Here is a 12,580-nt window from a genome sequence, read left to right on the forward strand (position 1 = left end):
GGGTAGTCCAGATGTCCCTCTCCCCGGCAATGTTTTCCAGCTCCTCTGGCTGGATTTCGAGGTGTTCCCAGGCCAGATTAGATATATAATCTCCCCAGCATGTCCTGGGTCTACCCAGGGATTGCCTACCTCCAAATGGAGGCACCTTGGAGGCATCCTGGTAAGCTGGTTGACTCACCTCAACTGGCTCCTTTTGTGAAAGAGCAGTGGTTCTACTTCAAACCCCTTGTGGGTGTCCAAGCTCTGCACCCTATCTCTAAGGTTAAGTTTGGCAATCCTCCAAAGGAAACTCATTTTGGCCACTTGTATTCATGATCTTATCCTTTCGGTCACCACCTACACTTTCATCACCACAACGGTCTATTACAACATCAGCATTATTGCTGATGCTGCCCCTTGTAAGATTTGTTTCTTATAGGCTCTAGTTACTGTATAAGCTTTACTTTTCATACCTTTAGTTCCCTTTAGTTACTTTTCATAACTCTAGTTTCCTTTAGTTACTTTTCAGTTGTTCTTTCCTTGTTATTTTTCATAACTTTATTTTCCTTGCTTGGATCATGTCAGACAGGTTCAGGAATTCCTCAAAGTGCTCCTTCCACCTCCTGATGATATCCACAGTCCAAGTCAGCAGTTATCCTCCCCTGTCAAACATAAACTGGGCCAGGCCCCACTTTCCCTTTCTGAGCCATCAGATGGTTTGCCAGAACTTCCTTGAGGCCAGCCGAAAGTCCTTCTACACAGGCTCCCTGAGCTCCCCCCACACCCTAGTTTTTGCTTCTGCAACCATCTGAGCCACAAGCCTTTTGGCCTGCTGGTATCTATCAGCTGCTTCAGAAGAGCCCTGGGCCAACCAAGCCTAGAAAGCCGCCTCCTTCACATTGACAGTTTTCTTCACGGCTGGTGTCCACCAGTGGGTTCTCAGGTTACTGCCTTGATAGGCACCAATGACCTTCTGGCCACAACTCAGAGTAGGTGCTTCTACAGTGGAGGATTTGAACATGGCATAATAAGATTCCATGTTCCCCAGCCTCCCCAGTGATGTGGACCCACCACCTGCAGGGAAAGGAATTTGGTTCAAGCGCTATGCAAGTCGGGCGACCAGCTACGTCAGGTACCTGGGTGTGTTGATCCCTGGCTGTGTAGGCTAGCTCTAGGTACCTGGAATGTCATCTCTCTGGTGGGGAAGGAGGTGGAATGGTACCAATTGGATATAGTCAGGCTTACATCCACACATAGACTTGGCTCTGGAACCAAACTCCTGAAGAGGGTCTGGATTCTATCCTTTTCTGGAGCTGTCCAGGGTGAGAGGTGACAGGCCGGTGTGGGGATGCTCACAAACCCCTGGCTGAGTGCTGCTCTGTTGGAGGTCTGCCCAAGGAACAAGGGCAGGATAGACCTGGTAAACCCAAATGTGTAGTGAGGGGGGGCTGGGAAGGCCTGGCGGAGGCCCCTGTCCATGAGGTCTCACACTCACACCAGACAAAAAATTCCTCTTTCTTTAACAGCACAATAAGCAGAGAGATACAGAGAGAGAGACTGATTATTCTAACAAAGGCAGAGAGATAGAAAAAAGAAAGGGCCACTGACTGACACACTTTCTGAAACACAAAATTTCAAGAGATGTGTACTGATAAATGTGCTAGGGCTAGCAGGACAGATGGAGCTACATGGTGACAAAATTTACAAAAATCTAAAGTTACCAGTCCCATTAAATGACCAGTTTGGAGACAAAGATTATGATTTAAGGGTGAAACAGCTGATGACAGTGAAGGACAGACAGAGAATTCATAAAGTGAGGGAAGATGTGGCCTTGAAACGTCTTTATAATAAAAAGAGATGGAAAGACTTAACTCACCACCCTCCCTTCCAGTCCTTGACACAATCAGCCTCCACACACACTAGCATTTTAATAGGGAATAATTTCACGGCAAGCAAAACAATACACACCGTCTTTATATTAAACCACCATCAGTCATGTGATCGATACTGATGATCATGACTATGATTCCATGGGCATTTGCTGTCTTAGATGATCATGTTTCCCATTCAACCATAGCTGGAAATCAATAGGAAGAGGGTTCATTCTTTTTATATTAGCAGCATTCATCATAATAAAAGCTCTGCCACAAAGTCATACCCATAGGAGCCTGATTTGATTGGCTCTTTATGCCTTCATAACAACTAATTACCATATTACAGAGCAGAAAATGTGTGATGTGTGCCTCTGTTTCATCTGTGTGTCTGTGAGAGTGAGTGTGTTTGTACATCTGCCTCTGCCCCAATGCACCTGTATATGGTTTTTAATTTAACACACAATTTGACAGCATCCATAGCCCAGTCACTGGAACCTTGATGCATACCCATAATTAGAATGTGGCATGGTTGCAAGACTACACTGTGTGTCTGCTATTGCACTCCATCGCCAGTATCAGCACCACTGGCTCCTAGAGGCATCGAGCTTCCCACTCAGTGAGTGGTTCAACATGATTAAATGAATAAATCACAGCTTAGACATCCAGTTTACACAGGTAAAGAAGAACTCTGTTACCTACTCTCATGTGTCAGAAGTAGTTTGGTACACGGGTAATATGGGCAAAATACAGCTACCCGTGGCTTCCGTGTTTAAACAGCAGACACATGATGGCAGCTTCTGTTAGGGTTAGTTAAGCATATTAGGTAAGCCCCTTCCAGACAAGGAAGCTAGCTATATGACCACCATGAGCACCACAGATGCTCACTATTGCTTCTTACAGTGAATCTCCTAATGGTATTTCTCATCAATTTCATCATTAGACAGAGAATTCAGTGTCAGATTTTGTAATGTCTGCCAGCTCCCAAACACAGTGACGCATTTAGTTCCTGTACTGCTTATTAACATGTTGCTTAGGGAGTACGACAGGTGCTCTGACAATTACTGTGGTTGTGCAAGATTTTTAGGTGTTGCTTTTATTGACATATTTGATTTATGTATTTATTTAAATGATAATTAAGTGAAACACTTCCTACTGTGACTGTGCCTTTACATCAAAAGAGCAGCATTCAATTTAAACTGTTAAAGATGTGACAGAAATGTTACTTTGTTACTAATATTACCTGTTGTACAATAATGATCATATTCGTACTGTGATTTTGGCCCTTGTATGACTAATCGTTTTAAATATCTGTATAGGGACAAAAATTTAACATGTTTTGCTGATTTCCATATTAAATTAAAATGTTATGGAGCTAATCTACTGTACTTTTTGTACAGCATGTTAACTATGTCAGTAAGGCATTAGAAAAGCTAATCCTAGACATGTCATAAAGGATTCAATCAGGGCTGTAACAACCACATACTGCCCAAATGTGTATTTGTTACATTTGGTATGGTCATTTTAAAGTCTGAAGCACAAATCTTTGGTTCAAGGGACCTGAAAGTCTGACCTACAGAATTTAAATTATCATCATGTCTTTTAATTTTGTATATTGTATAAATTTGTCACCATATTTACATATTTACTGTGTTTGTATGAATGCAGCTTAAGATAATTCTTTTGCCCAATCCCCTACAGAAATGAAAGAGCGTTGCTACAAGTCTACAGTAATTTTTATCTAATGAATCCTCATCTTCATGGTATATGAATAGCTGCTTCTCTGTGCATTCTCCATGTTTAAATAATCTGTTTCCATTCTGTACTTCAGGCTTCCTAGTAAACAAGATAACTAAAACAAAATGTAATGTATCACAATGGCACATTTGAAAAATGTGTTTTGATTCCCTCTAATGACTGCATGTTGAGAAAAGGTTTGCCTTTCAGCCAACTATAATGCCTTATCTCCATTATTGGGTCCATGATTACAGACTGTTTGCACAAGGGACTGGCCCTTGTCCTAATTTCTCTCAGTGCGGTAGGTGGATAGAGAGGCAGGGGAACAAGGCGATGCGTCATAACTGCTGTCTAGAGTGAGTCTCTTTGTCCCAAAAGTGGGCTAAAACATGCTTGAAATAAAACGGCCCATTAAGAGCTCTGTCTACAACCAGACCTTCATGATGATTACAGCAGAACTGTGTCATAACTAGCAGATTACCATCTCTCTGTAGCTGATTCTCAGGGAGCTGTGGCAGGCTAAAGGTACAGCACCACGGGAAGATGCAATGTAATCACTTCAAACTTCAGGTTCTGGGGGCAGGATTTAACTTCATCTCTACAGGGTAAGCTCACACAGATGGGAGTGGGTGTCTGTGTACATCTTGCCTCTGTGCAAATAACATGATCTCCTGTGAAAATTCAAGTCACTAAGGCATAGAATCCCTGCTGCTGTAATCCTGTCCTCCTAACAGAATTCTTCAAAGGTTTCACTCCAGCTTTGAAATGCAAAAATCCAAAAGGTTAGTAATACTAAGCAACTGCACCAGAACATGGATTAATTCATCTATTTATTCATCCATTAATTGATACAATGAAACATCTAGAAGGAGCAGCTCTCGCATCTCCTCACACTGAAAAATTGTGTCACATCACCTGTCTTACCTATGAGCATGGAACGTCCATCTCCCAGAGGATAGCGCTGGTAGCGTGGCACAGCAAATGGCGGTAACTTATGGAAGAGAGGCTGCAGTAGAGGCTCCAGCCTGGAGGCTGAAGGGTCCGAAGGGTAAAACAGGTTGAAAATCTGAGAGCATGCTGGGTGGAGCTGGCTCACTGACAGTCAGAAAACACAATGGACAGGCATGGGCATTAGGAAAAGGAAGTTAGTAGTGTAGCTGAGTCAGATGAAAAGCAATATTTAGAAACATACAAGAATCCAGGTGAAAATATCATTAAGGTTTTTTTTTTTTAATTATTATTATTCTAAGGGACTGTATTTGCATTTTCTCCCCATTTCTATAAATGGAAACATTCTGAGCTGTGCTTGCCAGCAGAGGACCTTGTTAGTAGTAAATTACATTGAAGAGTATAGCAGGAAAAAATATAGGTATTTATATCCATGGAGCACAAAGACAACACCCTCTGGATAAATCAAGGATAAAATCTGGGTGAAGAAAATGAGTCTTTTAACAGAAAACCAGCTCACTGCAGTTCAAGCAACAGAAAAAGAAAACAGTACAGCAATCTGAGACACACAGGAAAAAAATTCTGTTATCTGTAGGTGCACATGAGCACATGCTTCTGCAGATGTACTGTATGTGTATATTTTGTGTGTGTGATTCTTACCCTGGACAGCAGGCAGTACAGTACGTCTCATGGCCAGCACGAGGCCCAGCGGACAACCCAGCAGATAGCACTGAGACACCTCAAAGTCAAATCGCCCAGGGTTCAACATAAGAGTGGTGCTGCTGCTGCCACGCACCTCGACATTGTCTTTCATCAAACTGAGGAACAGACACAAAATATGACATTTTATTTACCGGATACAGAATAAGTATTTTTATCTCCATATCTTTTGTGCAGAATATCTGTTGCCATGGGATACCAGTGAAGAATAGTGGGTCCATCACTCTTTGGATTCTTAATCTAACAATTTATCACCAGAATGGTCAATGTAAGCCATGACTGGCCATTAAATGGGCTGGAGGCCATCAGGAGGATTTTGTGAAAGCGGCTTATTTAATAATAATGCAGTGCTAACTGGCTTATACCAAGCATTCATGTGGACACATTTAAAAACACATAGTGTATCTTATCCATCATATACCGATATCTCTCTGTGCTCTGATGAGCTAAGCCCTATAAGCAAACTGGTCTGGCCTGGACTATATTGATGATATCAAGAGCTGGATGCCCAACATTTTTCAATAACTGAATAACAGTAGCCCTGCAATGGATTGGCGACCTGTCCAGGGTGTGCCTCGCCTTCGCCCGATTGCCGGCCGGGATTGGCTCCCCCACCCCTGCCCCTCCCTGTGACCCCGTTCAGGGACTAAGCGGTAGAAAATGAATGAATGAATGAATGAATGAATAACAGTAAGACAGGGACAACTAAGTGCAAGTCCTAGTTGTAGGACAATATATTCACATTCAGAATCATCTTACTATCAATTAAAAAGCATATCCAAAGTTAAATGAGTCATACATATGTCAAGCACATTCCAAAAAAGTTATCCTTGAATTAATGTGTAGCGAGCTGTACGACTACAGGTCAATCACAATGCAGCAGCCAGACTCCTTACACAGACATGCAAATATTTAACCTCTTCATTGGCTCCCAGTACAACATAGGATTAATTTTAAATTTCTGCTGCTGGTCTGTAAAGTACTTAATGATTTAGTTCCCCAGTGTGTTACTGACCTATCCAGTGACTATAGTCCACCCAGATGATTCATGTCTGCTAGTAGTCATCCTCTGACTGCACCCAGAATAAGAGCCGGGCCTTTTTCGGAATTTTTAGTTACTTTGGAACTAGTCTCTGAAACAAACTGCCAGATGACCTGAGATCAGTCACTACCATTTCCACATTCGAAAGAAATTTTAAAACTGTTTACTCAAGATTGGGACAAGCTGAGATTTTACTCTTAAAATTCAGTGTCTTGTCTGCCTGAGTGTGTGTGCATTTGTTTTTTTAATTGCATTTTTCTTATTACTCTCATTATTATTATTGTATGTGTCCTGGGATGATTTTACTATATCGATCAATAGCTTTTATGCTGATGTTGTGCACCTTGAATTACCACTGTGCTGTATATGAAAAGAGCTGTACAGATAACTGAACTTTAAAAGCTGTATTTACCATGAAGAATGAGCTAAAAGCCAATAAATGTGGCTTCAGGTAAGTACATGCTGAAACTGGAAGGACAAATGTCTTGGTCTTGACACAGAGCAATGCTTTTGTTTTATTCTGATTCAGTTGTAGGCTGATATGTTTTAACACTCTGAAGTTGTTGTCAGCACCAGACCTCTATGACTCATACTGAGCAGCTCTTCAGTCAGCCTTCATGAGCTGCATCATGCTTAGGGCTGTTTGAATGGCTGAACTGGTCTCAGCTGTGACCCTCTGCTGCTGCTTTCTCCAGTTTTTATAGATGGAAAAAGTTGTATGGACATTTTAGTCAGCAGCTGCTGCTGCTGCCTTTAAGGACCTGGAAGAGGGACAGGAGGACAAGACACATGGGTGCCCTGGTTAAGCTATGCAGGTGGGGTAATGGTATGCAGCTCCTGCCCATCCATCTAATCAATCTCTGCTCCCTAGCCAACAAAATGGATGAACTGCACATTGTCAACCAGACAAATTCTGACTTCATACATTCTGCTGCCCTGTTTCATCGAGATGTGGCTCAGCGAATCAACTGTGGACAGCACAACACAGCTGATAGAGTTCCAGCAGAGTTATGTTGGAGAACGAGAGGAGAAGGAGCCTTCTACATAAGCAAAGGTTGGTGTAAAGATGTCACAGTGTTAGGGAAAACTTGTAAAGTATTTGGAGACTCTATTCATTAACTGCAAACTGTTTAATTCACATTGAGAGTTTTCCTCATTTATCCTGGTGGGTTTGTACATTCTACCTCAGGCTTGTGCGGCAACCTGGCTGACCAGGTAATTCACATGAACTGGAAACATCCCAGCTCTCCACTCACTGATCTAGGAGATTTTAACAGAGCAAATCTCACCCACAAACTGCCCAAATACAAACAGCATGTCAGTTGTCCCACCAGGGACAAAATCACACTGGACCACTGCTACACAACAATAAAAGGCACCAGGCCCAGATGGTGTGACCCCCCTCCTGCCTGAAAGCCTGTGTTTATCAACTGGATCACAGGAGCTGTGTCCCCTCCTGCTGAGGCCCTTTAGACTAAATACCTGTATAAATGCCATCAATTATGTCAACTTAGGTGTCTGTTTCCTCTCAAACCTATGTTTGTTTTATTAACATTAGTTTAAACATTACTCTGCTAAATTTTGTCAACACACATCCCAAACAAACATAAACTGAAGAAAAATACAACAGAGTGCCTGGGAAAAAAGATGTAATAAACTCCTAGAGAAAGGAATATCCACTGGGACATATGGGGATAAAGTGCACATCCAGGAGCAGAGGTTACCCTCCACACAACCAGGTTCAGGCTTTATCAGGAGTGTAACAAGAAGTGAATGGTGAGAGGTGCACTGCCATGAACACAATGTGGCATAATTGTGACTTGATAGGATCCTACTCTCAGTGACTGTGATGGTGTAAGCCTAGTGGAGCATGTCATTTGGAATGGGAACACTGGTTGCTTGAAGTCAGTTAACATGGCAGCTATAAGCCCTCCAGCCACCCCGCCTCAACTTAATTCACCCGCAGCGCTTGGTCTCTCACACAAACTGGCTGGCACAGACACAGACAGACTATTTATAGTCCAGCAAAGCAAGGCAGGCAGGGCAGTCAAGCTGCAAACATTGATAAAGGGCAGGGATGAGACAGGGTGACACATTCTTGGAAAACCTGGATGAGGGCTGTCGTATAACATCTGGGTTGTCACACGAACCCCTAATACATTCATCAGTGGTAAATAAATGCCGTTTGATAAAAATGAAAGAAAGTTTCTGATATTACTCTGCACCTCTGATGTGTTATTGCCAAGTTGCAGGTATTTGTGTAATGAGGAAGATCTCTTCTCCCTGATGTGTTCTGTTAATTTCAGATCAATTTCTCTTCATCACCTGCTTTTCCCAGGCTGTGACATCTCCCTCCACCTTCTATCCTGACATCACCTTATCTGACCAGTAGTGGTGTAAATTGCCACTTTCATCATCATACAATCATACAGTCCTATATTGACTCTCTTTGCCAGGGATCTGATGTTTGCTGAAACTTAAAAATATGCCAAGATGCAATTTCAATTTGATTCAATTCGGGGGCCTGCAATCGATATCAAGTGATGATATCTGCCTATTTCACACAATTATATTTTAATTAATTAAAATGTAAAGTATAATTTAAAAAATTTGCGCTCCTCTGTTCACTTTCAAGTGCTATTTAAATACAAATAAGGACCAGTGACCTTCCAATTCAACAAACCTTTTCAGATAGGAAGCATTTACACTATCATACATACAAAACACTGAAAAAAAACATACAACATATTTCCTAGATTGCAGTGGGAGTTTTGGTTAAAACATAACATTCACACTTACTGTGGTGTGTATCCTTTTTAATTCAGAACACTTCATACTTGTTTCTGATGATCAGTGTATTTTTCTTGGCTGCTACAGGTCAAAGCCAATTGTCATAGAAAGTATTTTGCCACTTGACCCTTTCATGCAACAGATAAAACCCCAATTTATCAAACATGTCGGTTACCACTGACTTAGAGATACATCACCCCTGGAACGTTTTCTTCTCTCATGTACGTATATGGCTGGCTATCAAAATAAAAGCACACAAAACAGTGATGCTTACATTGCTAGCTGTGGGGTGGGCCACTCTAGGGCAACTGCGATGACAGTTGTTTCCAGCACTCTTTCTACAAATACAACTTGCCATTATGGGTTGAATGCTGGAGCAACACTCCTGGGGACAGGGGCAGATGGAAGCCTTCTTTGCAGAGTCATAGCAGTCAGCACCATTAGCACAACTAAAAGGAATCAACCAACCTCACATAAGAGCAATCACACAGAACAAATCAGCACTCTGTGGGCAGGTGACCTATCAAGTGAGGATGTTGTTGCTAATCCCAACAAGAACAGTCAAGCTGCTTTGAAGAAAAGTCCTGACAAACAAAAAACACAGAGCTATAACCAGCACTAGCTTGTAAACTCTGTAGGGTGAGGCATTTTTAGCAAGATGAAGAGCATAAGAAGTGGGGGTCAGCTGTGGTGATGGTGGTTTGTAAGTTCAGGTGGGGCCGTACACGTCACCACAGGCTGTCAGCCTTAACGAGTGAATAGAGGCGTTGTCAGGCAGCACACACAACGGCATGATATTCAATACAAATATGTGCTGTACCAATTAAATCGAGTGACAGGGAACACTAGGGCCCAATCCAATTAGCTATTTTTTACCCCTACCCCTCATTTTTGAGTGCTTTTCAAGAGAACCCTCAAAACGCAGTTACAACAAGTAGCGGTTGAAATCTATGCATCATCGACAGTTAATGCGACAAGTTGTTGGAAATTCCGAGAAGAAAAGGGACTGGGCCACACACTCACTTCTCTAATCATTAGGACACCACTGTCATTGTGCTACAAAACATTTTCTAAAAGCAATCTACTTAAAAATGTGAGTGGAATGTCTCTTTTGGCTACAGTAATCCAGCATAGTAAGAATGGACAATCATATATGAAAATCTGATATAAGCATACTACTACATATAAGTCCTACTTATAGATTTTTTTTTCATCATTACCTACAATGATCCGATTTATCCAGAGATATTAAATGGATAGTTATCTCAATATTAACAGCGTATCAGAAACTTGTACCTGTAGGTAAATGCTTACTGTCTCATGATATATACAGTCATACTGCCTGTGCTATGAATAAAATACAATTGATATACATATACAGTATTGAATATATTAATGAAAGTGACAGTAATATATAATGTGATATTAAACCATCTTGAAATTGACTAAAAAAAAATCAATAAGAAACCAGTCATAGATATCTCATTTTGGCTAATATAGGACAGTAAATCTTTAAAAAAGTGATCTAGTGTAATTAGCCACTATAACCCTATATGGCCGTCAGTGCTGCTCATTGATTTGAAATTGCCCACAATGACACAACACAAATACACAAATATATCAAATGAATAAATATTCGCAATACTTTATGGTAGACAAATGTATATGCCCGTTTGTGGGTATGTTAATATGCTGCTCCACCTGGGAAAAAAGGTGTGCTGGCCAGTAGACGAGGTGTCTCCGTCATACGAGTCGCTCTGCTTACGGTTGAGCAATGACCTGCCCTGGCCGTGGCCCTCGCTAGGGGCAGAAATGTCGATGTTGCTCTTGCTCAGCCTCTTGCTAGAACTCAGACCCGGGCTGGACTCCCCCAGCAGGCCTGAGTTTTCCTGAGAGGAAGGAGGAGAATGCATAACTTACCCTAAAGCCCCATAAACTCAGAGCAGTGGCTGCACCAGGAAATTACATATAATCAGATAGAAGACCGTACATTTTCCCAAGTGAGCAGTTAAGTGTGGTAGGCAAAGAGTGAATAGAAGGGGAAAATGAGAAAGGAAGGGAGTAGTAGGCAGAAAGTGGGCATCATGCAACAAAATGACCACAGAAAGTCTTTACAATGATTCTCAAAAAGACTCAGATACCCACTGAAACAAATGGTGATAAACACTTTGATTTACAACATTTATATAGGATTCTTTAGATCGCCTAGCCACACTGACACCTGTGTACAGTCCCACTTCTAAAAGTGTTGATAGAAGCATTGTAGTGAATACCTGGCAGAGAATAGGCATAGCAGAGGGGAATTTGGTGCATGAGAGTCTCTGTTTGTGACTAGGGAGGACAGGGAGTTGTGCCAAGGACACTGCCACCTGTGCACATATGCTTGTAGTAATTAACTTCCCTGATGAAGACAAGGTATAAAACAGGCATGTAATCTTGATCATTCGCAGAGATCTCCTAATCAGGTACAGTATCACTACTAAAATATTGTTTCCCCAGCTGTTAATAGTCTCCCAGGCCATCTACAGCCTTGTGCATCATCATGGTATCACTGTAGCACTGAGCTCCTACCTTCAGGCTCTCAGTACTGTTGTTCCTGCTGCTGCTGTTGGGGCTGCCAGGCCTCTGCTGGTTGCTGAAGCACAAAGCATCAAAGCACAGTACACCTCCCACACAGTCGCCCATCAGGCATACCTGCTCAGAAAATATGGAATTTGGATGACCTCCACATACTGAACACTTAGAGAGGTGTATGAATGGGATAAAAAATGAAAACAACATATTCTGCTGGGACACATATGACACTCAGTGTATCCCAATTCCATCCTATAAAGTATAATAGTTCATTTAAAAAAAATTATTAATAGCAGGAAAACAGCAATTATGCTTTGGACACTGTCATTACTGACTTTTTAATTACACTGAGAATAATTAATAAGTTTAAGCTAAGCAAAGAAGTCGTGTTTCAGAGCCTGAATGTAATGTTGTCAAATTGAACATAATTGTGAACAGCCTTTCACAGAACATTACCTCATTAGAAATGAACAAGAAATTAGTAAGAGCCTAGTAGCTGTTATGTACAAGAGGGTGAAATGTGGTTCACTTAACAATAGAGATCTGGAGTCCTCTGAGGGTTTTCACAGATTACACAGCACACTCTAAAGCAGTCACTGGCTTCTGACTGAACAATGAGACACTAGGGAATGAGTCCTATCTTCTCCCCTCTTTTCCTCTCCTCTCCAAACAGAAGAAGGCATAACAGACCTGGCCAGTGAATCCCTGGCCATCCTCTGACTGAAGGAAGCTGCGGTAGACCTGGTTGGCTTGGGCAATCACGGTTGCTACAGCGTCCTGGTAGCGTGGGGAGACAATAGCCAGGAGAGGGAGGGCAGCCAGCGGCAGGTGGTCCACACTGCTAGACACACAGCTCTCATCATAGCTGTATGGGTTCAGACTGCAAAAATGTGAAGTAGGTAGAAAGGAAGCCGGCAAG

The 12,580-nt window shown here is 42.0% G+C and overlaps 1 protein-coding gene across 1 annotated transcript in view; it reads right to left on the reverse strand.

The window, feature by feature from the left end:
- The window catches only part of LOC109973685 (membrane-associated phosphatidylinositol transfer protein 3), an 84,017-nt gene that overhangs the window by 21,780 nt on the left and 49,657 nt on the right, over nt 1-12,580 (reverse strand). Inside the window, exons 7-11 of the mRNA XM_020623468.1 lie at nt 12,352-12,541; nt 11,659-11,781; nt 10,789-10,976; nt 5,196-5,353; nt 4,512-4,682 (exon numbers count right to left, since the gene is read on the reverse strand). Of these exons, the coding sequence (XP_020479124.1) occupies nt 4,512-4,682; nt 5,196-5,353; nt 10,789-10,976; nt 11,659-11,781; nt 12,352-12,541 (830 nt within the window). The remainder of the gene's footprint in view (nt 1-4,511; nt 4,683-5,195; nt 5,354-10,788; nt 10,977-11,658; nt 11,782-12,351; nt 12,542-12,580) is intronic.

Source organism: Monopterus albus, unplaced genomic scaffold (genome assembly GCF_001952655.1).
Source record: "Monopterus albus unplaced genomic scaffold, M_albus_1.0 scaffold300.1, whole genome shotgun sequence".
Classification (NCBI taxonomy): Eukaryota; Metazoa; Chordata; class Actinopteri; order Synbranchiformes; family Synbranchidae; genus Monopterus; species Monopterus albus.